The sequence below is a fragment of the Entelurus aequoreus genome, linkage group LG25, assembly GCF_033978785.1.
Source record: "Entelurus aequoreus isolate RoL-2023_Sb linkage group LG25, RoL_Eaeq_v1.1, whole genome shotgun sequence".
Classification (NCBI taxonomy): domain Eukaryota; kingdom Metazoa; phylum Chordata; class Actinopteri; order Syngnathiformes; family Syngnathidae; genus Entelurus; species Entelurus aequoreus.
Window position 1 is genome coordinate 32,799,234 of NC_084755.1, and position 25,190 is coordinate 32,824,423.

A 25,190-nucleotide genomic window follows, 5' to 3' on the forward strand; every position below is an offset into this window, starting at 1 on the left:
TAAATATGTATAATTGTATCCTGTCATGTATCTTTCTATTAGTGGTAATACAATACAGTAGAAATGGGCATGTTTTAGATATAGTTAAAAATGGTGATTAATCATAATAGATTATTAAATTGTGCTTAATCATAATTTGACAACCCGACAACACATCCCGTGTTTTATACTGTAGGCATGATCAACAAATTAAAGGCAAAATAATGCTAAAATGAATAGTTATATCAAAGTTAACGTGTTAATGCATGTGATTAATCACACAAAATTATCGTATTAATCATGTATAAACGTCAATTAATCACAATTTATTTTAAGCGCTCCTTTACCATAACTGCAGATGGTTACCTGAAAGACGGTGAAGGTTGTTACTCCAATCGCTGTTGACAAGTTTTGAGCAAATAAATAATTTTAAAAAATGTGTATGACATTTAAACAATAAAATTGCATTTGTGTCGAATATTGGGGTGTTTTTTTAAAGTTCATATAAATTATGCAAGCAAGTAATTTATTGTGATTATTCAAAATGAATCATAACGTAAAAGTGTAATTAATCAGATTTTTAAAAAAAATACAAATAGTTTGACAGCCCTAAAAATGAATCATGAGCAGTATTGTCCACCACTAATCTATTCCTCTCTGTGTGTAATATTTATCCTAAGTCTATCATCAGTCATTCATGTCTATCGTGGTCTCTCTCCCAGGTGGACAGTTCCGTGTTTGACAGCAGGGAAATGGTTCAGAGCCTGGCCTTTGGACTCTCGTTCCTACAGCGGATGGACATGAAGCCTGTAGTGGTGATGGGCACGTCGGGTTCCCTGAGTGCCGAGGGGCTGGTGGAGCGATGCCAGCAGCTGACCGAAGTTCTGCAGCAGCAGTCCGCTACTGTTCTGCCCTTCTTCTCTGCTGAGGCCTTCCTAAAGCTGCATGAAGCTCCACGTGGGAGTAGGTGAGGAACAAGACGAGTTGAGTTTTGTATTTTGTCAGGTTAAGGTAATATCTTGAATTTGTACGTCCCTCCGGCAGTTTCTGAAAACACAATGCAGAGTTACGTTACAACCCGAGGCCACATTTATTATTTACCCTTATATAAACAGCAGGGTTTCCCCTCGATTGCCAAGATACTTGTGACGATGGGGGCGTGATTAGGGGTGTGGTCAAATAACATCATCATATAATTGGCATAATTTGCTATGATGATATCATTTTCTTTAAAAAGGCTAAAAAAAAAATGTATACATGCATTTAAAACACATCTGTTATTAATTAGGATTAACATATATTTTTTATATTATTTGGTTTTGCCATATTTTCAATTGTTGCTACTTATTGTACAATGTTCTTTATTGAGAGTGCTTAGAGACTTCTAGTGATGTTGTTCTTTATTAAAAACAACTACCGTATTTTTCTGATTATAAGTCGTTTCGGAGTATACTAAGGCTGCAGCTAACGATTATTTTTCTATCGATTAATCTATAGATTATTTTTTTCGATTAATCGGTTAATCTATAGATAATTTTTTCCGTTTAATCTATAGATTATTTTTCCTTTTACCGATTATTTTTTTTATTTAAAATGAAGATGAAAAAATACAGTTTTTTCAAAAGGCATGGCTTTTATTTACAAAAAAAAAAAAAGTATGGCCACTCAGTCAACATTGACAACAACATGACAAAATATTATGTAACAATGTAAACATTTAAATCTTTTAACATTTAACAAAATTAAAAGTAGCTTATTTGCTTTTTAATGTGCAAATCTAAAAGTAAACATCCAGTGCAAATCTTAATATTCTGCAATAGTATAAGCATTTCAAAAGTAAAAGTATTGCTTATTTTGCTTTAAAATGTGCAAAAATAAAGATAAACATCCAATACAAAAAAGTGCTAAACGAAATATTATGTAACAACAGTGTAAACATTTCAACAAAAGTGAAAGTATTGCTTATTTGCTAAAATGTGCAAAAATAAAGATAAACATCCAATACAAAAAAGTGCCAATCTAAATATTCTGGAGCACTGTAAACATTAAGTATTGCTTTTAAAATGTGCAAAATAAACATCCAGTCCAACACAGTACACAATAACCAATTCTACTCATTCCAGTGAGTGACTAACAGTTGTAATGAAGAAAGGTTATAGCATGTCTACATGCTCTGGGGTGAGGCTGGTTCTTTTCTTGTTTACAATATTCCCAGCATCTGAAAATAGGCGCTCAGAAGGTGTCGATGTGGCTGGAACTGAGAGGTAATTAGCCTTCACCTCAAGCCAGAACTGCGAGTGAGCTGAGCTGCAGTTTAAGTTTCTAGAAGGTCAACGGGCTCATAGTGATGTTACTAGTAGTTGACTGGGAGGTGTTTATTATCATTTGGGGAGAGTCCGCTGCCTGATGCTCACCTGCTAAACACCTATCTGCTCCACGCTGAAGCGCTGACTACATGCGCTCTGAATACGCACTGCTGATTGGCTGATAACGCTCTGAATATGCACTGCTGATTGGCTGTTAACGCTTTGTGTGTACCAATCAGATGGTTGTGTGGGTGGGACAATGCTGGGTGCTGAGACAGAGGCAGAAGGAGCAAAGCAGCTTGTTAAGACTTTAGCAGCTAAAGTTAGCTTTAGCTTAGAAACTCGTTCGGTACACCCCTGTACCGAACCGAAAGCCCCGTACCGAAACGGTTCAATACAAAACACGTACCGTTACACCCCTAGCAGATACAAATGACACATTCATGTTTTTGTGTAATGATGACAACGTATACTCACGCGGCCGATTGACTAGTTGATGGTTTTCTTTTCAAATGTTCGTTCATAGCCGTTGTGCTGCTATGATAGGCCATTTCCGCTCGACACAGTGTGCATACAACAACATTATTAGGCCGTGTATTGAAATACTCCCATACTTTTGACGACTTTTGGCGTGCTTTTTCCCCCTCGCTCACACCGTCTGCTTTGCGCTCCGCCATGACGGTAGTGTGACGTAAATATGCGACGCGTCGACGCACAAAAACGCTGTCGACGTATTTACGTAACCGATGACGTCGACGCGTCGTTTCAGCCTTAGAGTATACGTCGCACCGGCCGAAAATGCATAATAAAGAAGGAAAAAAACATATATAAGTCGCACTGGAGTATAAGTCACATTTTTGGGGGAAATTTATTTGATAAAACCCAACACCAAGAATAGACATTTGAAAGGCAATTTAAAATCAATAAAGAATAGTGAACAACAGGCTGAATAAGTGTACGTTATATGAGGCATAAATAACCAACTGAGAACGTGCCTGGTATGTTAACGTAACATATTATGGTAAGAGTCATTCAAATAACTATAACATATAGAACATGCTATACGTTTACCAAACAATCTGTCACTCCTAATCGCTAAATCCCATGAAATCTTCTTCCTCTGTGTCGCTTCTAAACAACTCTGCCAACTCCAAAGGTATGCGCCGCTTCCTCTTGCCGTTTTCTGCTGCATATTTCACTACGTCCAGCTTGTAATCTGCAGTATATGATTTCCTTTTTGGTGCCATTTTTGTTCAGCCCTCCTCAGTTTTTATAAGTTACCGTCAATGTTGAAATGATCCATTTTTATAGATAGTAGCAGGTAGCATCCCAAGACCCACAATGCACTTCTGCTATGACGCACAATGCACTTCTGCCATGACCCGCCCCCGCCAAATTGTTATTGATTGACGTGTGTGTGTGACGATCGCTGACGTGTGTGTGACGATTGCTGACATTTGCCTCGTCTCTTACGGGAATGAGATAAATAATATTATTTGATATTTTACGGTATTGTGTTAATAATTTCACACATAAGTCGCTCCTGAGTATAAGTCGCACCCCCGGCCAAACTATGAAAAAAAACTGCGACTTATAATCCGAAAAATACAGTAATAACAAATATACCATCTTTTTGTGGTGTTACTGTACTTGTGTTTGGAGACTCTACTTCTGTCCCTGCGTGACGTCACTCTTGCTACTCGCTTGATTGATTGATTGAGACTTTTATTAGTAGGTTGCACAGTGAAGTACATATTCCGTACAATTGACCACTAAATGGTAACACCCGAATAAGTTTTTCAACTTGTTTAAGTCGGGGTCCACTTAAATTGATTCATGATACAGATATATACTATCATATATACTATCATCATAATACAGTCATCACACAAGATAATCACATTGAATTATTTACATTATTTACAATCAGGGGTGTGTGTGTGTGGGGGGGGGGGGTAGGATATGGACATCAAGTAGTGGACATAGAGAGAGAGAGAGAGAGAGAGAGATCAGAAGGCATAAGAAAAAGTATCTGCATTTTATTGTTTACATTTGATTATTAGCAATCTGGGGAGGGTGTTAGTTTAGGGTTGTAACTGCCTGGAGGTGAACTTTTATTGCGGTTTTGAAGGAGGATAGAGATGCCCTTTCTTTTATACCTGTTGGGAGCGCATTCCACATTGATGTGGCATAGAAAGAGAATGAGTTAAGACCTTTGTTAGTCCGGAATCTGGGTTTAACGTGGTTAGTGGAGCTCCCCCTGGTGTTGTGGTTATGGCGGTCGCTGCTGCTCCAGTTGGACTTTCTCTGCTTAAAAGCCGCCACTGTCCTCTTAATATTTGCACATTTTGTAGATGGCTGCCCGCGCGGGCACAGTACAGGCCAAAAGTTGGGACACACCTTCTCATTCAATGTGTTTTGTTTATTTTCATGACTATTTACATTGTAGATTGTCACTGAAGGCATCAAAACTATGAATGAACACATGTGGAGTTATGTACTTAACAAAAAAAGGGGAAATAACTGAAAACATGTTTTATATTCTAGTTTCTTCAAAAGCTTCATGCACACCTTTTGAAGTGAAAACCATTTCAGGTGTCAAATACCAGCTGATACGAGGACCGGGAAAGCAGGGGAGTTGTTGTGACACGCTCGCCATGGATGATGTTACTGTTAAAATAAAGTTGTTTATCAAGGCAAAACTGCCGTCGGTGTTGCTGTTTAAAACTTGTTGTTAATGGCAGCACCGAGTTTATTTGCTTCTGCTCTTCTGGAAGGACAGAATAAAGAGTTTGTCGTTCGCTTTACTACAACTTCTATTTTTACGCGCAGATTTGCCAGATCTTATAAAAGTTTGCGCTATTTTGCTGCACAACAGAACTCTGGACTCGGGATGGCAGTGCTGTTCCGTGGTGGTTTCCTTCAGCAGCGTTTCTGCATCCAGTGGAAATCCATGATTAGTTTCTGTATTATTTCCTGTCCAGCGCTCTTATTTTTGTTTCCACTTCCTGTTTGTCTGCACTATTTCCCTAGTCTGAGCGCTGGCTCCCTTACATGTCCATGATTGGCAATCAGGACACACCTGGTTGCCTGGATCATTGTTGCTTTGTACTCGACGTGCTCCATAGACTCCCTAATGATTTCTGTGAACTTCCTGCTGAACTATTTTTGTTTTGCCTTTCCCAATTAAAGGCTTTTTTTAAATACTAATTCTACTGTCACAGGAGTCCGATACGACGGGTTTAGGTGGCAGTCGAGTGTGGGGCTCAGAGCAACCCAGGCTTCATTTTCCAAATCTGCTTCTTGGAAAATACTCCCCTCAACCCACAGTTCTGGGACCAAACTCCTCAAGAGGGATAATTCTACGCTTAAGTTGCTGTTGGGTAAAAGTGTTGAGAAGATTTCAGCTCATTGCTTAATTGCTAGCCTGCCAGTTCACCCCTTGAACAGTTTTTATTTGCTATGTTTAAAAACAGAGTCTCAATTTTGCCAAGAAGAATGGTCAAATATGCAACCATGATTATGAGGTGAAGCCTATTAAAGAACATTGTACCAAATATTAGTGGCCATGTATGTACTGTAAACCAGTGGTCCCTAGGGTTGGGTATCGTTTGAATTCGAACAATTCCGATTCCGATTCCTGACGATTCTCGATTCCGATTCTTTTTGTACCATGCCGGGATCAATGTGTTTGACAGGTAGTCCCTAGAAGGTGGTATGTATTTTGGGTTGAGAGTTTTCACCATATCCCTGCAAACATAAACAAACATGTAATGTTGCTATTACTGTTTAGGCCAGTATCAATTAGCTTAGCTCTAACGTTATTGCTTAACTAACCTAAATGTTGGAGATTCCACCTCTGAAAATGGATGCAGTATTTTGACTATGTGTGCAGTGACCTTTCTGTGGCACTCTTCGGTCTGTGGCACCGACATCTTCCCCATTGCTGCTACGGTGAACGGAGTACGCTGAGCACATCGCGGAGCCTGGCTAGCAGGTTGTAAATTGTCTATGAAAAAATATGCGGGCTAATTTGTTAGCTGCCTCAACGTTGGCGCAAAACACATTATTTATTGCATATATATTGTTTTACTTACCGGATTCGGACTGCAGTGCAGTGCCAGGCTGGGCGTCGGAGGAAGAGGCAGAGGAGGACGAGGACGGTCGGCGCAGCGCGTCGAAGACGGGACACGCATTTATTTGTACTCCCATGAACTCGGAGGTGCTTCATCATGTTCGACGTGCACCCTCCTAAGCACGAAACAGTCCTGTCGCACGTGTTACATTTCGCCGATATTTCATTTTTTTTAGTAAAATAAAGCCACACTTCGACCGCCGACGCCCGCTATCCATGCTTGACTGACTCGCTCGGCTACATAGGCTCAGCTATGCTAACACTTCCGGCGGTGGGCGCTTCTTCGTTGGTGTTCAGCGGCTTCTTCTTCCGGTCGGCGGACTTATTCTTTTTTTCCGGTCGGCAGACTGGGTATCGAAACTAGGAATCGAAATTTAAACTTTTGAACGATTCCGGGAGAATCGGAAAGTTAGTCCCGGTTCCAATCGATACTCGATACTCGGTACCCAACCCTAGTGGTCCCCAACCACCAGTCCGGGGAACGGTACCGGTCCGTGGAGCATTTGCTACCAGGCCGCACAGAAACAATAATTAATTTATAAACTACCGCATTTTCTCCGATTTAACTTTCGCCTGACCCACTAAACACACCAATAAGCTTGTTAATAGATGTATATTACAACTCCTTTATTACAGTACGTGGGACAATGCACATTAATAGACAGACATATAAAACGTTTATGTGCCATATTGTAGCCAAAGGCAAAATTTTCATGTACCGGTACATGTTTTGCTGTTTTTATCTGCCACACGTAGAAAGCCGGCCCGTGAAAATAATGCATACATTAAACCGGTCCCTGGTGGAAGAAATGTTGGGGAAACCTGCTGTATTTGTCATGAAATCCAACTTGTGCACCCAATTATTGTTTAAAAAAAAAAATTGGCGATCTAAATTGTATAATCATTCCACCATAGACAAAGAATTGTATAAATTCTTTATTGTTCTTTTTTCTCACTTTCTATCATCTTTTCTTCTCTTCTTCCTAGCGCTCTACCATCTGTAACCGTTGATACCAGCCTTCTCCAATGGAGTCTAAACTGCGGGATGATTCCTTTGGTTTGCCCTGTTGAGAAGAATAAGCAAGGTTGCTCATTAGTTCTGGACCAAATGGAGGTTACGGCAGCAATTTCTCGTGCCTTGCAGCCGCACAAAGTCATATTCTTGACCAACTCTGGAGGTCTGCGGAACCAGGAGAACAAGGCATGAACGTTCACAATTACTTAATGGTGTTCTGCAACTGTAATCAAATCAGGTGTTTTTCATGCATTAACAGTAGATCCCCGCCTATTCGCAGTTCAGTATTCAGTAAAACGATACTACAAACTTCCTGCTTGTCAAGACCGATAACGAATAACTCATTTACTGTACTTTTTTAAAATTTTTAAGTTAAACTGTATCTTTAGATTTGTCCGGACAAAAGTCAGTATCTTCAAAAATGGTCGTCCATGGCCATCATTTCCATGATGAAATTACAGATCGGTCTGTCGTCTCTGGCAAATGTTTTGCACTATTCAAACGCCTCGGCAATAGAAACGAGCCCTGGGCCTTTCTTAGCGGCTGGCTTCGGGGCAGTTACTTCAGCAGCGCAGGTGCATTCACAGGTGGCTGAGAGGGCTGACGGTATTTTTGCAAAATGCCTTCCTCTGAGCCCATGTTTGTTTACATTGGGCTCAGGCAGGGGGGTCAAACTTGTTTTCATTGAGGGCCACACTGCAGTCATGGCTGCCATTAGATGGCCGCTTGTAACAGTAAATAATTAATGAATTTGCCTATGAATTTAAATATTAAAAAAAAATTTTTACGTAAAGAGTAAAAACAATCTGTGGATTTTACCACTGTTTTTTACAGGAAAAATCTGGCAGCTTAGTTGCCAGACTTTTACTGTAAAATATATGGTGTTTATTTTTTTATTATTATTATTATTACAACATAAATACAGTACCGCTGTTTAATTTGATTTTGGCAACTCAGCTGACAGCTGACAGTTTTTTTTACCATAATAAAATGTTGTACCATAAAATCATCAACCGTGGATTTTACAGTAAAAAAAACCCAAAACTGACTGCTCAGTCGACAGAATTTTACTGTAAAAAAACAAACATTGGTCGTTGTTTTTTTTCAACTTACAGTAATATGCTGTAAACAACTTCATACATTTTACAGTAAAATCTATTGGTCATTTTTATAGTGTACAATTTGATGGATAACTTGCTTCGAAATCATAAGTTAAACAGATATTTAAGTACCGTATTTTTCGGAGTATAAGTCGCTCCGGAGTATAAGTCGCACCGGCCGAAAATACATAACAAAAGGAAAAAAACATATATAAGTCGTACTGGAGTATAAGTCGCATTTTTGGGGGAAATGTATTTGATAAAACCCAACACCGAGAATAGACATTTGAAAGGCAATTTAAAATAAATAAAGAATAGTGAACAACAGGCTGAATAAGTGTACGTTATATGAGGCATAAATAACCAACTGAGAACGTTCCTGGTATGTTAACGTAACATATTATGGTAAGAGTCATTCAAATAACTATAACATATAGAACATGCTATACGTTTACCAAACAATCTGTCACTCCTAATCGCTAAATCCCATGAAATCTTATACGTCTAGTCTCTTACGTGAATGAGCTAAATAATATTACTTGATATTTTACGGTAATGTGTTAATAATTTCACACATAAGTCGCTCCTGAGTATAAGTCGCACCCCCGGCCAAACTATGAAAAAAGCTGCGACTTATAGTCGGAAAAATACGGTATTCTTTTGGATTTTGACCAAAAAAGTTAGATAATATAATATTTGTTGCAATATTGGACACTATATGTTCCCTGTCAAACTAGAAAAAAAAACTAATATTCTTAGTAAGAAAGTAAAAAAAGAAAATATAAGGTATTTTATTGACACGTATTTCCAGGTTTTTGCGGGCCATATAAAATGACGTGGAGGGCCAGATTTGGCCCACGGGCCTTGAGTTTGACACTTTGTGGGTTCAGGGGTAGTTTGCAGCAATTTGCTCAACCTAACCCACCTACAGTACAGTAATCTTGCCTCATGTCTTTTTTATTCGGTTATCACAGCACCTTTTATAGGTCAGATTTCAGTATCAAGGTTAGGGATTTTTTTTGTCCATGATTCATGTTTTCTACCATTCATTAGGACCGTGGAACATACCACTATTTGTGAGAATCTACTGTAATGTGGACTTTTGTCTTAAAATTGTCATGAAGTCTGACTAAGGGTTAAATTAATCTTTGTATTTCATGGTATTTTTATATTGAAATATGCTCATTTGTGTAGTCAATTTCTGGTTCTCCTTCAACCAAATCCACTGCAATTTTGCCACATTTTTAAATGTTGTAGGTGTATGTTTTACACTTGGTTAAAGTCAACTTTATTGTTATTGTGTCTTGTACAGATACACAGCCAATGAAATGCAGTGTCGATGTATTGATGGTTGTCAGGTTCAAACACTGATGACATCTATTAATCAGACAAGAAGCAAGAAATCATGCAGAGACAGAGTTAAATTTAGCTCATGAGGAGAACGCATGGAGCTGCACACTTAGTCACAGTCTCGCCCTACGCTCTAAGGTACAGCTCCCGCGTCCCTCTATTTATTCAGGAGTTCCCTAGTCAACATCACTGAGGCTGCATCTAAAAGGAGTGGTCACATATATCATGCAAAGCAGGTCCAGTATGCACAATACGTGACGGAATGTGCTGGGGCATTGTGATTTTGCCTCGTCTCTGCTTCGTCTGCGTGCTGTCGTCTTATCTTCGTTGAGGTCCTTGAAGTCCTTGGCTGTTAGCTGGCTAAAGCAAAGATAAGGCCACCCCTCAGACAAGAAGTTTTGTCCTTGCACAGATAGGAAAAATACAGCTTGAGCACAATAGCTAATAACTATAGCAACGGACTTTAAGCATACTAAAGTTGTGTGATAATATATATACATGATTATTCTAACAATGGTACTACATGACGTAGCCTGGTTGTGTTACAGGTGCTGGGTACGGTGTCGCTGCCTGTTGACCTCCCTCGCCTGTCTGCAGCGCCGTGGCTAAGTGCTGCGGAGCGTCACAGAGTGGTCGGTATTGCCAGACTGCTCAACCATCTGCCTACTGAGTCCTCCGCAGTCATCACCTCTGCTGACACACTGCTGACCGAGCTATTCAGCCACAAAGGTGCACACTGACTCACTGTTGGTCTTTTGAACAGACTTTTTTTTTGTTTACTACTTCCTGTCATTCTATGCTGTTTCTTTGTCTGTCTTTCCTTCTATTTTAGGGTCTGGATCACTCTTTAAAAACAGAGACCCCATACATCGGTAAAAAGCTTATAGGATCCAGTGGGGGAAATATTTATTTGAGCCTCTGCTGATGATGTGGATTGACCCCCTTACAAAGATATGAACAGTCCGACTAGCGAGCTCAACTGTCAATATGCAAAGCCTCTTTTGAGGTGTGAAGTGCGTACAGTAGAATTTGGATGGGAAACTCTTAGTCCTCAGTGAGAATACTGATGGTCATGAATGGTTCTTCCAGCATAAAAAATGACCCAAACCATAGGAGGAGTCTCTCAAGAAGAAGCACATTTAAAGCCTAACAAAGTTTGGAGTTGCCAAGTGACGACCTCGATTTAGTCTGGATTGGAGGAATATCTCTTAAAAGGAGGCCACCGAAATCCCTTCTGGTGGCTGACTTTAGGAATCTGTGCTTCCCAACAGGGGGTTCTGCACCAAGTACTAACATTTTGCTTGGAGAGCCAACACTTTTGTCACTCAATCAAATACCAATTCATTTACCGTATTTTTCAGAGTATAAATCGCTCCGGAGTATAAGTCGCACCGGCCGAAAATGCAAAATAAAGAAGGAACTGCAGATGGAAATGAGCTATTTAGCTATAATCTGGTACAGAACATATCTGTCTTTGAGCTTAATGTTTCTGTGCATTGTCCCTTCAAATAAAGACTAAACTAAACTATATAAGTCGCACTGGAGTATAAGTCGCATTTTTTGGGGAAATGTATTTGATAAAAGCCAACACCAGGAATAGACATTTGAAAGGCAATTTAAAATAAATAAAGAATAGTGAACAACAGGCTGAATAAGTGTATGTTATATGAGGCATAAATAACCAACTGAGAACGTGCCTGGTATGTTAACATAACATATTATGGTAAGAGTCATTCAAATAACTATAACATATAGAACATGCTATACGTTTACCAAACAATCTGTCACTCCTAATCGCTAAATCCCATGAAATCTTATATAATTTCACACATAAGTCGCTCTGAGTATAAGTCGCACCCCCGGCCAAACTATGAAAATAACTGCGACTTATAGTCCGAAAAATACGGTACCAAAAATGTTTATGTCTTTGCAAGTGGGTAAACTTACACTATTATCAGGGGATCAAAAAAATATAATCGCCACTGTACCTGTGTCTAAGTGTAAATCTCAAGTTCCATGTCTCTTTTGCTGTGTATAGGTACAACTCCTTCGATGGGATTGATGTGGACCGTCTGTTGGCTCTCATCAACAAGACATTTGACAAAACTCTGCAGAAGGACTACATCGACTCCCTAAAAGGGCGACTACATTCTGTCTACCTCTCTGAAGGGTATGTGTTCATACTATGAATGTCTCTTACAGTATCTGAAGCTAGCTCTCCAATCAGCTAAACCGACCCAATAACGCCACGGTGAAGTATTGGTGAATTTACTGAGGAATTTGTGAAACTGAAACAATAAAAAAAAAAAATGCCATATTAAGTTAATAATACTAACACAGACACTAGTAAACGTGTTAGCACATAAGCTAATGCTAACAATACATCACTTTACAAATAAGCATGAAAACACTCCTACACACATCTAACATGGGACTGTTTAGTTAGTATAAACCGTTTTAGTTTGACTGTAAAACTTACAAACGTTGCTTGGAGTGATGAATGAAGAATCCATACAGGTAAAAACGCTACGGATGGCTGGCTATAAGACTGAACAGCACTAATATAATAACTAGAGATGTCCGATAATGGCTTTTTTGCCGATATCCGATATTCCGACATTGTCCAACTCTTAATTACCGATACCGATATATACAGTTGTGGAATTATCACATTATTATGCCTAATTTTGTTGTGATGCCCCGCTGGATGCATTAAACAATGTAACAAGGTTTTCCAAAATAAGAGAACAACTTCAACTCAAGCTATGGAAAAAAGTGCCAACATGGCACTGCCATATTTATTATTGAAGTCACAAAGTGCATTATTTTTTTTAACATGCCTCAAAAAACAGCAGCTTGGAATTTGGGACATGCTCTCCCTGAGAGAGCATTAGGAGGTCGAGGTGGGCGGGGTTGTAGCGTCCCGGAAGAGTTAGTGCTGCAAGGGGTTCTGGGTATTTGTTCTGTTGTGTTTATGTTGTGTTACGGTGCGGATGTTCTCCCGAAATGTGTTTGTCATTCTTGTTTGGTGTGGGTTCACAGTGTGGCGCATATTTCTAACAGTGTTAAAGTTGTTTATACCCTCACCCTCAGTGTGACCTGTATGGCTGTTGACCAAGTATGCCTTGCATTCACTTGTGAGTGTGTCAAAAGCCGTAGATATTGTGTGGTTGGGCCGGCACGCAAAGGCAGTGCCTTCAAGGTTTATTGGCGCTCTGTACTTCTTCCTACGTCCGTGTACACAGCGGCGTTTTAAAAAGACAAAAATGTTACTTTTTGGAACCGATACCGATAATTTCCGATATTACATTTTAAAGCATTTATCGGCCAATAATATCGGACTGCCGATAGTATCGGACATCCCTAATAATAACTGATTATTGAAATGACACGGCAGCACCTGCAGTGATTGAATTGGTCCAAAAGATAGCACCATAGCACAAACAATCAAACACTCTGTCAGTGTCTGTGCTTGTTTGGTTTTTTACACTACCGTTCAAAAGTTTGGGGTCACCCAAACAATTTTGTGGAATAGCCTTCATTTCTAAGAAGAAGAATAGACTGTCGAGTTTCAGATGAAAGTTCTCTTTTTCTGGCCATTTTGAGCGTTTAATTGACCCCACAAATGTGATGCTCCAGAAACTCAATCTGCTCAAAGGAAGGTCAGTTTTGTAGCTTCTGTAACGAGCTAAACTGTTTTCAGATGTGTGAACATGATTGCACAAGGGTTTTCTAATCATCAATTAGCCTTCTGAGCCAATGAGCAAACACATTGTACCATTAGAACACTGGAGTGATAGTTGCTGGAAATGGGCCTCTATACACCTATGCAGATATTGCACCAAAAACCAGACATTTGCAGCTAGAATGGTCATTTACCACATTAGCAATGCATAGAGTGTATTTCTTTAAAGTTAAGACTAGTTTAAAGTTATCTTCATTGAAAAGTACAGTGCTTTTCCTTCAAAAATAAGGACATTTCAATGTGACCCCAAACTTTTGAACGGTAGTGTATATAAAATTATTGTTGTTATTGCCTTCAGCGAAGAAAAATCCATAAATTAGCTGCTCCATGTAATAAGCCGCAGGGTTCAAAGTGCAGGAAAAAGTAGCGACTTAGTGTGGAATTTACAGTAATTGTCTTTCTTTTTGTACAATACTACCGTAATCATTTATGGAAGTTCCGTACAGAATTACAAAACGCCTTAACACGAGGACTACTGGTGCTCTGTGCAACACAATTATAGAAGTCCTTCAGTTGGTTAGATGTGCTACTTTGAAACAATTTCAATGAGGTGTGTGGACAGATTGAGGTATACAACCCGAGCAAAACTGGACCCTTTTAAAGACAGAAAATCCCATTATTTTGTTTAGCTACTCAGCGGCCGCCATTGTCACCATGGAGGTGGTGAACACGCCCTACCTTGATAAGTTGGTGGTGAGCAGCACTGAGCAGGGCCAGGGCACGGGTCACATCATGTTGGAGTGTATCAGGCAAGATCTGGGTAAACTCTTCTGGAGGTCCAGAACCACCAACAAGGTTAATCCCTGGTAAGGCAGCACAAATGTGTACAGTTCTATGTCAGAGTATCACAGTGTTATTTTCTCTAGGTACTTCAAGCATTGTGATGGCAGCTTTGCAAACGGGGAATGGATCGTGTTTTGGTGCGGTCTGACGGACATCCGAGAGTCATACGAGCTTGTGGAGTATGCGAAGAATCTCCGTGACTCCTTCCATGCCCCCACTCTCACGCCGGCCCAAAACTTGAAAGCATCCTAAAACTGCTGCTTAGTTTCCCACAAGTAAGAATGAATTCCTTTATTCACATTAAACCTCAGTCTGTTTTTAAGGTTCTTTGGAGTTGTTCATGAAGCACCCTGAAACACGAACTTCCCCCAGTGTACTATCTTGAGAATTTGAACCGCTATAAATGATTCTCTATTTTTAGAGCTCAACATTCTACTTTTATCATGAGCTTAGTTCTGGCGGTCCTCACGTTTCTGACGGGTTACTTGTAATTTTATTTTTCGTAGTTAGGAATGGGTATCAAAGCCCAGTTCTGTAATAGGACCAGTACAGTTGTAAACAGACCCAAAAAAGAAGGAGGTAACAGTGCCTCATTTCAGTGCTAGATGACTGCAACCTGCCACAAAAAACTTATTGTAATTAATGTACCGTATTTTTCGGACTATAAGTCGCTCCGGAGTATAAGTCGCACCGGCGGAAAATGCACAATAAAGAAAGAAAAAAACATATACAAGTCGCACTGGAGTATAAGTCGCATTTTTGGGGGAAATGTATTTGATAAAAGCCAACACCAAGAATAGACATTTGAAAGGCAATTTAAAATAAATAAAGAATAGTGAACAACAGACTGAATAAGTGTACGTTATATGAGGCATAAATAACCAACTGAGAACGTGCCTGGTATGTTAACGTAACATATTATGGTAAGAGTCATTCAAATAACTATAACATATAGAACATGCTATACGTTTACCAAACAATCTGTCACTCCTAATCGCTAAATCCCATAAAATCTTCCTCCCCGGTGTCGCCTCTGGTATGTCCTTTCTTTCTGCTGCTCGATTGCCGTTTTCTGCTGCATATTTCACTACGTCCAGCTTGTAATCTGCAGTATATGATTTCCTTTTCGGTGCCATTTTTGTTCAGTCCTTCTCAGTTTTTATAAGTTTCCGCCAATGTTGATGTGATCCATCTTAATAGCTACGGCAGTAGCATATAGCAGTTAGCATCCCATGACCCACAATGCACTTCTGCCATGACCCTCCCCCGCCGAATTCTTATTGGTTGACGTGTGAGTGACGATTGCTGCCATTTGCTTCGTCTCTTACGCGAAGGAGCTAAATAATATTATTTGATATTTAACGGTAATGTGTTAATAATTTCACACATAAGTCGCTCCTGAGTATAAGTCGCACCCCTGGCCAAACTATGAAAAAAAACTGCGATTTATAATCCGAAAAATACGGTAATGTCCTGACAGAAGCACACAGTCTGACGCTCTTTTGAAACGTTATTGTCAACCGTAACATGTAAACAGTAGCCCTCATAACACCGTTAGCCAACGGCAATACATCACTTCCTCGTTATGCACCAATGACAGTTAGACGGCAAGCAAGGTGCATTTACCGTATTTTTCAGACTATAAGTCGCAGTTTTTTTCATAGTTTGGCTGGGGGTGCGACTTATACTCAGGAGCGACTTATGTGTGAAATTATTAACACATTAGCGTAAAATATCAAATAATATTATTTAGCTCATTCACGTAAGAGACTAGACCAGACCTGGGCATTCTGCGGCCCGCGGGCCACATCCAGCCCTTTGTGCGTCCCTGTCCGGCCCGCGTGAGCCCAATCATAAATTACAAAATACATTTTAAAAATTATCTATGTCGAGTGTGCAATACAACTGTGCTGCTTTTGTTTCGAAAAGTGTTATTTATGGGCGTATGTTCGTGTGTAACCTGTGAGTGAAGGTGCACAGCGACAAGTGATGCACGGTTTACACCCGAGACGCTAAAAAGAGAAAAGTTGATGACAAATGGCGTGTTTTCAACAAGACATGGACTGCCAAGCAACGTTCCCTCTAAGGTGCACGCCTTCGCAATTGCGCACTATATATATATATATATTTATATATATAAATATATATATATATATATATTTAAATATATATATATATATATTTATATATATAAATATATATATATATATATATTTATACATATATATATATATATAAATATATATATTTGTAAATGTATATATATATATATATAAATATATATATATATATACATATATATATACACATTTATAAATATATATATATATACATATATATATACACATTTATAAATATATATATTTATATATATATATATATATATACACATTTATAAATATATATATTTATGTATATATATATATATATTTATATATATATATATATTTAAATATATATACATATATATATTATATATATATATTACATATATATATATATTTTATATATATATATATATATATATATATATATATATTTATATATATAAATATATATATATATATATTTATATATATAAATATATATATATATATATTTATATATATAAATATATATATATTTATATATATATATATATATATAAATATATATATATTTATATATATATATATATATATATATATATATATATATATATATAACTAGCTATCTAGATGTATAGATATATCTATAAATGTCTATCTAGATGTATAGATATATCTATAAATAGCTATCTAGATGTAGAGATATATCTCTACATCTAGATAGCTATTTATAGATATATCTCTACATCTAGATAGCCATTTATAGATATAACTATACATCTACATAGCTATTTATAGATATATCTCTACATCTAGATAGCCATTTATAGATATAACTATACATCTAGATAGCTATTTATAGATATATCTATACATCTAGATAGCTATTTATAGATATATCTATACATCTAGATATCTATACATCTAGATTGCTATTTATAGATATATCTATACATCTAGATAGCTATTTATAGATATATATATACATCTAGATAGCTATTTATAGATATATCTATACATCTAGATAGCCATTTATAGATATATCTATAAATCTATATTTATAGATATATCTATACATCTAGATAGCCATTTATAGATATATCTATAAATATATCTAGATGTATAGATATATCCATAAATGGCTATCTAGATGTATAGATATATCTATAAATAGCTATCTAGATGTAGAGATATATCTATAAATCTAGATGTATATATATATATTTATATCTATAAATGGCTATCTAGATGAATAGATATATCTATGAATCTATCTAGATGTATAGATACATCTATAAATAGCTATCTAGATGTATAGATACATCTATAAATAGCTATCTAGATGTATAGATAAAACTATCTATATGTATATATATATTTATATCTAGAAATAGCTATCTAGATGTATAGATATATCTATAAGTTCTATAAGTGCTATCTAGATGTATAGATATATCTATAAATGCTATCTAGATGTATAGATATATCTATAAATCTATCTAGATGTATAGATATATCTATTAATGGTTATCTAGATGTATAGATATATCTATAAATAGCTATCTAGATGTATAGATATATCTATGAATCTATCTAGATGTATAGATATATCTATAAATGGCTATCTAGATGTATAGATATATCTATAAATAGCTATCTAGATGTATAGATATATCTATTAATGGCTATCTAGATGTATAGATATATCTATTAATGGCTATCTAGATGTATAGATATATTTATAACTAGCTATCTAGATGTATAGATATATCTATAAATGGCTATCTAGATGTATAGGTATATCTATACATCTAGATAACTAGTTATAGATATATCTATAACTAGCTATCTAGATGTATAGATTTATATGTATATAACTAGTTATCTAGATGTATAGATATATCTATAAATGGCTATCTAGATGTATAGATATATAACTAGCTATCTAGATGTATAGTTATATCTATAAATAGCTATCTAGATGTATAGATATATCTATAAATAACTATCTAGATGTAGAGATATATCTATAAATCTAGATGTATAGATATATCTATAAATGGCTATCTAGATGTATAGATATATCTATAAATGGCTATCTAGATGTATAGATGTATCTATAAATTGCTATCTAGATGTATAGATATATAACTAGCTATCTAGATGTATAGTTATATCTATAAATAGCTATCTAGATGTATAGATATATCTATAAATAACTATCTAGATGTAGAGATATATCTATAAATCTAGATGTATAGATATATCTATAAATGGCTATCTAGATGTATATATACATATATATCTATATAATCTATCTAGATGTATATATATATATATATATATATATATATATATATATATATATATATATATATATATATATAAATCTATCTAGATGTCAATACAGTATATATATAAATCTATCTAGATGTATAAATATATATCTATAAATAGCTATCTAGATGTATAGATGTATCTATAAATATCTATCTAGATGTATATATATATAAATCTATCTAGATGTATATATACTTTATATCTATAAATATCTATGTAGATGTATATACATGTTTAAATGTCTATCTAAATGTATTTATTTATCTTTAAATAGCTATCTAGATATATATATATAAGATAACATTATTTTATAATAATGTCAAACTATTTTTAGAATAGTTATTGTTTTCTTATTCAGCAAAGTACAAACAATAAAATTAACAACCCAGCCAATCACCGACCTGTTTACTCGCTCAGCCAGTCAGAAACGATCCACTTTCAGCCAATCAGATTGCTTAAAAGGAAATACGTCATCGCCCTGCGCGGAAGTAGGCCAAGCCAAACGAGCCATGGCGGGTGAAGGTAAAGAAGGCCCGGATAAGCTGGAGCAGCTTTTTCGCAGCGGTCCAGAGATACCTTACTGGAAGAAACAAGAGTTTGATAACTGGAGGAGACAAGAGTTTGATTACTGGAAGAAACACGCAGCGCGGATCCGCGGCAGGAATCTTGTGACTGGTCTGTGTATTGGTGCGTTTGTCGTGGGAATGTGTATCCTTCTTGTGTCCTTCAGTACACTAGTCATGTAACACTCTTGTATTATTATATTATAAGTATGTATTTTTATAAATGTGCCTAGTGGAATGTGTGATAAATACTCATTTAGAAGCTCAAGTCTATTTTATTCAAGCCATGTAATCCTCATTTCAATTTGCTGTTTTTCTTAACCTTGCCGTTAAAATGTATTGTTAATAGGGATTTCCGATAATGGCTTTTTGCCGGTATTGTACAAAACTATTAATTACCGATACCGATATATACAGTCGTGGAATTAACACATTATTATGCCTAATTTGCACAACCAGGTATGGTGAAGATAACGTCCTTTTTAATTAAAAAAAAAATAAGATAAATAAATTAAAAACATTTTCTTGAATAAAAAAGAAAGTAAAACAATATAAAAACAGTTACATAGAAACTAGTAATGAATGAAAATGAGTAAAATTAACTGTTAAAGGTTAGTACTATTAGTGGACCAGCAGCACGCACAATCATGTGTGCTTACGGACTGTATCCCTTGCAGACTGTATTGATATATATTGATATATAATGTAGGAACCAGAATATTAATAACAGAAAGAAACAACCCTTTTGTGTAAATGGGGGAGGGAGGTTTTTTGGCTTAGTGCACAAATTGTAAGTGTATCTTGTGTTTTTTATGTTGATTTAATAAGAAATAAACGATACCGATAATTTCCGATATTACATTTTAAAGCACTTATCTCTAATTATTAATGATTGATTTAAGTGCATATGCAGTTTTTTTATGGGCAATTTAAATGATTTCGGATCTTGTCAAATCCAAAATAGTTACTGTGTACTTTTGAATATTCTTATCACAAATAACACCTTTTGTGTCACAGGGAATACAGATAATTAATGCAATGCCTAATTATACTGCAACGATTAATTTGATGAGGAAAAACGTTTTAATTAATGGAAGTAACTAGGGCTGCAACTAACAACTAATTTGATAATCGATTAATCTGTCGATTAATACTTCGATTAATCGATTAATAATCGGATAAAAGAGACAAACTACATTTCTATCCTTACAAGTATTTTATTTAAATAAATAAAAAACAGCATACTGGCACCATACTTATTTTGATGATTGTTTCTCAGCTGTTTGTAAATATTGCCGTTTATAAATAAAGGTTTATAAAAAAAAAATTAAAAAGTAGCCTCTGCGCATGCACATAGCATAGATCCAACCTATCGATGAATAAATTAATCGCCAACTATTTTTACAATCTATTTAATCGATTAGTTGTTGCAGTCCTAGAAGTAACACATTAAACAGTTTCCACACATCCACTGCAAAGGAGCGCACATGAGAGTGGTGGTGCTGTGATATCCATCCATTTGCTACCGCTTGTCCCTTTCGGGGTCGCGGGGGGTGCTGGAGCCTCTCTCAGCTGCATTCCCCAGGTGCATGTCTTTGGCGGTGGGAGGAAGCCGGAGTACCCGGTGGGAACATGCAAACTCCACACAGAAAGATCCCGAGCCCGGGATTGAACTCGGGACTTTTGTATTGTGAGGCACATGAACTAACCCCTGTGTCGCCGTGATTTTTTGTATGGAGGAACAGCGGACGTGACGACAGGTTGTAGAGGACGCTAAAGGCACACCCCCAATAATGTTGTCCGGGTGGAAATCGGGAGAATTTTGGGAGGGGCACTGAAATTCGGGAGGGTTGGCAAGTATGGGTTAGGGCCAGGGTTAGAGGGTTAGGGTTATAGTAAGGCCATGCCGTTTAAAGCATTGATAAGTACTTAATAATGACTAGTTAAGAGCCAATATGTTACTAATTTGCATGTTAATAAGCAACTAATTAATGGTGAATATGTTCCCCATACTAAAGTGTTACCATGTTTTATTACTGGTGCACAAACTGAACCGTGCATGAACATCACCTTGTTCAAACAACACAACCAACACAGTGCATAAACTCACAACAAATTACACACCTGCAAATCAGTGTGACTTCTGCTGTTGTCATATCCTTAATACGCCGATAGGGAGAAGTTTGTATTGACACGATGAGTCGGATGTGTCTTGACCTAAGGTTCGATCGAACCTAGGTTAAGAACCACTGATCTAGTCTCTTACGTGAATGAGCTAAATAATATTATTTGATATTTTACGCTAATGTGTTAATAATTTCACACATAAGTCGCTCCTGAGTATAAGTCGCACCCCCGGCCAAACTATGAAAAAAAACTGTGACTTATAGTCCGAAAAATACGCTACTTTATTTACAATAAATACATCTATTATGGACGTTTACTAATCGTCCGAATTCCGATGCATCTTAAAAATCAATTATTCCCCCACCTGCAGCTCTTAATACATCTCATTAATAACGTATTAGTTTTGTTTTACACGCCCAATTTGGGCCGCCCTGCTTTAAGTGATGCAGTCTAAGTCCTGCGAGGATATAAACAAGATGTTTGTTGTCCTTTAACATGCACGTGTCCAGTTAGCTACACCATCTTGTCCGTCAAACAGGAGAGAATCCTGGATGAAATAGATGACGAGGCCAGGATCCACATCACCAGAGGACCACGGACTGGCGCCAACTCTTAAGGACACGGAACAGCCCCGTGTAAAACAAGGATGTTATCTTTTTTTTTTAAAAATCTTTACTGTTGCACAAAACCATGTTTGATGGCTGCCACACTCGCAGCCGTTGGATCGAGTTTTCAGTGCAATCTTGAAGCATGTGACAATAAAACATAACAAGCTCCACCTAAAATGTGTCAATCTGGCAGAACATGTGGCTTGTTGCTGTTGTATTATTGGATGAATACACACATTTTTTTCGTCATGTGTAAAAAGACAGCCAATCGAGGTTTCCTGTTTCACACAAATCTGATTACAGACACACGCAAGTCTTGGTACGCACACACACTTACATGATTACGTACACACAACTCTTAGTCTGTAGAAACGTCACACAAAATCAAGTGTAGGTTTCCGGTTTCACATAAATACACGTTTTTTTACACGCACACAACTCTTGGTACGCACACAGATTGTGTTAAACACACACTTACATGATTAAGTACACACAACTCTTTTACGGCAGATCTGAATACAGACACACATTTTCTTACGCACACACAACTCTTAGTCTGCAAAAACGTCACAAAAAATCACGTGTAAAAAGACAGCCAATCTAGGTTTCCTGCTTCACACAAATCTGATTACAGACACACACACACAACTCTCAGTACGCCCACACAGATTGTATGACACGCACAAACTTATATGATTACGTACACACAACTATTTTACGGCAGAAACGTCGCACAAAATCACGTGTAAAAAGACAGCCAATCTAGGTTTCCCGCTTCACACAATATTATTACAGACACACACATGTTTTACGCACACGCGAGTCCTTGTGTACACACACAGATTGTATTGCACGCACACACTTATATGATTGCGTACACACAACTCTTAGTCTGCAAAAACGTCACAAAAATATCTCGTATAAAAAGACAGCCAATCTAGGTTTCCTGGTTTACACAAATCTGAATACAGACACACACATTTTCTTACGCACACACAACTGTTAGTCTGCAAAAACGTCACAAAAAATATTGTGTAAAAAGACAGCTAATCTAGGTTTCCTGTCAAATACAGACACACACATTTGTTTGCTCACACACAACTCTTGGTACGCACACAGATTGCATTACACGCACACACTTATATGATTACGTACACACATCTCTTTTACGGCAGAAACGTGGCAAAAAATCACGTGTAAAAAGACAGCCAATCTAGGTTTCCTGCTTCACACAAATCTGATTACAGACACACATTTTTTTACACACACACAACTTTTAGCACGCCCACACAGATTGTATTACACGCACGCACTTATGATTACGTACACACAACTCTTTTACGGCAGAAACGTCACACAAAATCACGTGTATAAAGACAGCCAATCTAGGTTTCCCGCTTCACACAATATGATTACAGACACACACATTTTTTTACGCACACACAACTCTTTGTGTACATGCACAGATTGTATTGCACGCACACACTTACATGATTACGTACACACAACTCTTAGTCTGCAAAAACATCACCAAAAACTCTCGTATAAAAAGACAGCCAATCTAGGTTTCCTGTTTCACACAAATCTGAATACAGACACACACATTTTCTTACGCACACACAACTCTTAGTCTGCAAAAACGTCACAAAAAATATTGTGTAAAAAGACAGCCAATCTAGGTTTCCTGTTTCACACAAATACAGACACACACATTTGTTTGCTCACACACAACTCTTGGTACGCACACACAGATTGTATTACACGCACACACTTATATGATTACGTACACACAACTCTTTTACGGCAGAAACGTGGCAAAAAATCAAGTGTAAAAAGACAGCCAATCTAGGTTCCCTGCTTCACACAAATCTGATTACAGACACACGTTTTTTTACACACACACAACTCTTAGTACGCCCACACAGATTGTATTACACGCATACACTTATATGATTACGTACACACAAAATCACGTGTAAAAAGATAGCCAATCTAGGTTTTCCCGCTTCACATAATATAATTACAGACACACACATTTTTTAACGCACACACAACTCCTTGTGTACACACACAGATTGTATTGCACGCACACACTTATATGATTACGTACACACAACTCTTAATCTGCAAAAACGTCACAAAAAAATCTCGTATAAAAAGACAGCCAATCTACGTTTCCTGTTTCACACAAATCTGATTACAGACACACACTTTTTTTTTTAAGCACACACAACTCTTAGTCTGCAAAAACGTCACAAAAAATATTGTTTAAAAAGACAGCCAATCAAAGTTTCCTCTTTCACACAAATACAGACACACACATTTGTTTGCTCACACACAACTCTTGGTACGCACACACAGATTGTATTACACGCACACACTTATATGATTACGTACACACAACTCTTTTACGGCAGAAACGTCGCAAAAAATCACGTGTAAAAAGACAGCCAATCTAGGTTTCCTGCTTCACACAAATCTGATTACAGACACACACAACTCTCAGTACGCCCACACAGATTGTATGACACGCACACACTTATATGATTACGTACACACAACTATTTTACGGCAGAAACGTCGCACAAAAGCACGTGTAAAAAGACAGCCAATCTAGGTTTCCCGCTTCACACAATATTATTACAGACACACACACTTTTTTACACACACACAACTCTTAGTGTACACGCACAGATTGTATTGCACACACACACTTACATGATTACGTACACACAACTCTTAGTCTGCAAAAAAGTCACAAAAAATCTCGTATAAAAAGACAGCCAATCTAGGTTTCCTGTTTCACACAAATACGGACACACACATTTGTTTGCTCACACACAACTCTTGGTACGCACACACAGATTGTATGACACGCACACACTTATATGATTACGTACACACAACTCTTTTACGGCAGAAACGTGGCAAAAAATCTCGTATAAAAAGACAGCCAATCTAGGTTTCCTGCTACACACATATGCAGACACACACATTTGTTTGCTCACACACAACTCTTGGTACGCACACACAGATTGTGTTACACACACAC

General features: G+C 37.1%; 2 protein-coding genes and 1 long non-coding RNA gene across 5 annotated transcripts in view; 2 read left to right on the forward strand and 1 right to left on the reverse strand.

Annotated features, from left to right (window-relative positions):
- nags (N-acetylglutamate synthase) overlaps window positions 1-22,315 on the forward strand; it is a 24,892-nt gene extending 2,577 nt beyond the window's left edge. The window contains exons 2-9 of the mRNA XM_062036499.1: window positions 702-946; window positions 7,408-7,621; window positions 10,434-10,614; window positions 10,718-10,757; window positions 11,924-12,055; window positions 14,260-14,436; window positions 14,497-14,688; window positions 22,069-22,315. Coding sequence (XP_061892483.1) covers window positions 702-946; window positions 7,408-7,621; window positions 10,434-10,614; window positions 10,718-10,757; window positions 11,924-12,055; window positions 14,260-14,436; window positions 14,497-14,665 — 1,158 coding nt within the window. The 3' untranslated portion in view covers window positions 14,666-14,688; window positions 22,069-22,315. The remainder of the gene's footprint in view (window positions 1-701; window positions 947-7,407; window positions 7,622-10,433; window positions 10,615-10,717; window positions 10,758-11,923; window positions 12,056-14,259; window positions 14,437-14,496; window positions 14,689-22,068) is intronic.
- The window catches only part of LOC133642358 (uncharacterized), a 144,106-nt gene continuing 126,148 nt past the window's right edge, over window positions 7,233-25,190 (reverse strand). Inside the window, exons 4-5 of one of the 3 annotated variants that reach the window (XR_009824497.1) lie at window positions 14,309-14,433; window positions 7,233-7,484 (exon numbers count right to left, since the gene is read on the reverse strand). This is a non-coding gene — a long non-coding RNA (uncharacterized LOC133642358). Of the gene's footprint in view, window positions 7,485-10,130; window positions 10,289-14,308; window positions 14,434-25,190 lie in introns of those variants that run through there. The other 2 variants (XR_009824495.1, XR_009824496.1) reach the window with 2 other exon arrangements.
- Window positions 19,314-22,315, forward strand: LOC133642357 (cytochrome c oxidase assembly factor 3 homolog, mitochondrial). Its single transcript, XM_062036500.1, has 2 exons — window positions 19,314-19,548; window positions 22,040-22,315. The coding sequence occupies exons 1-2, from the start codon at window positions 19,350-19,352 to the stop codon at window positions 22,144-22,146; spliced, it is 306 nt and encodes a 101-aa protein (XP_061892484.1). The 5' UTR covers window positions 19,314-19,349; the 3' UTR covers window positions 22,147-22,315.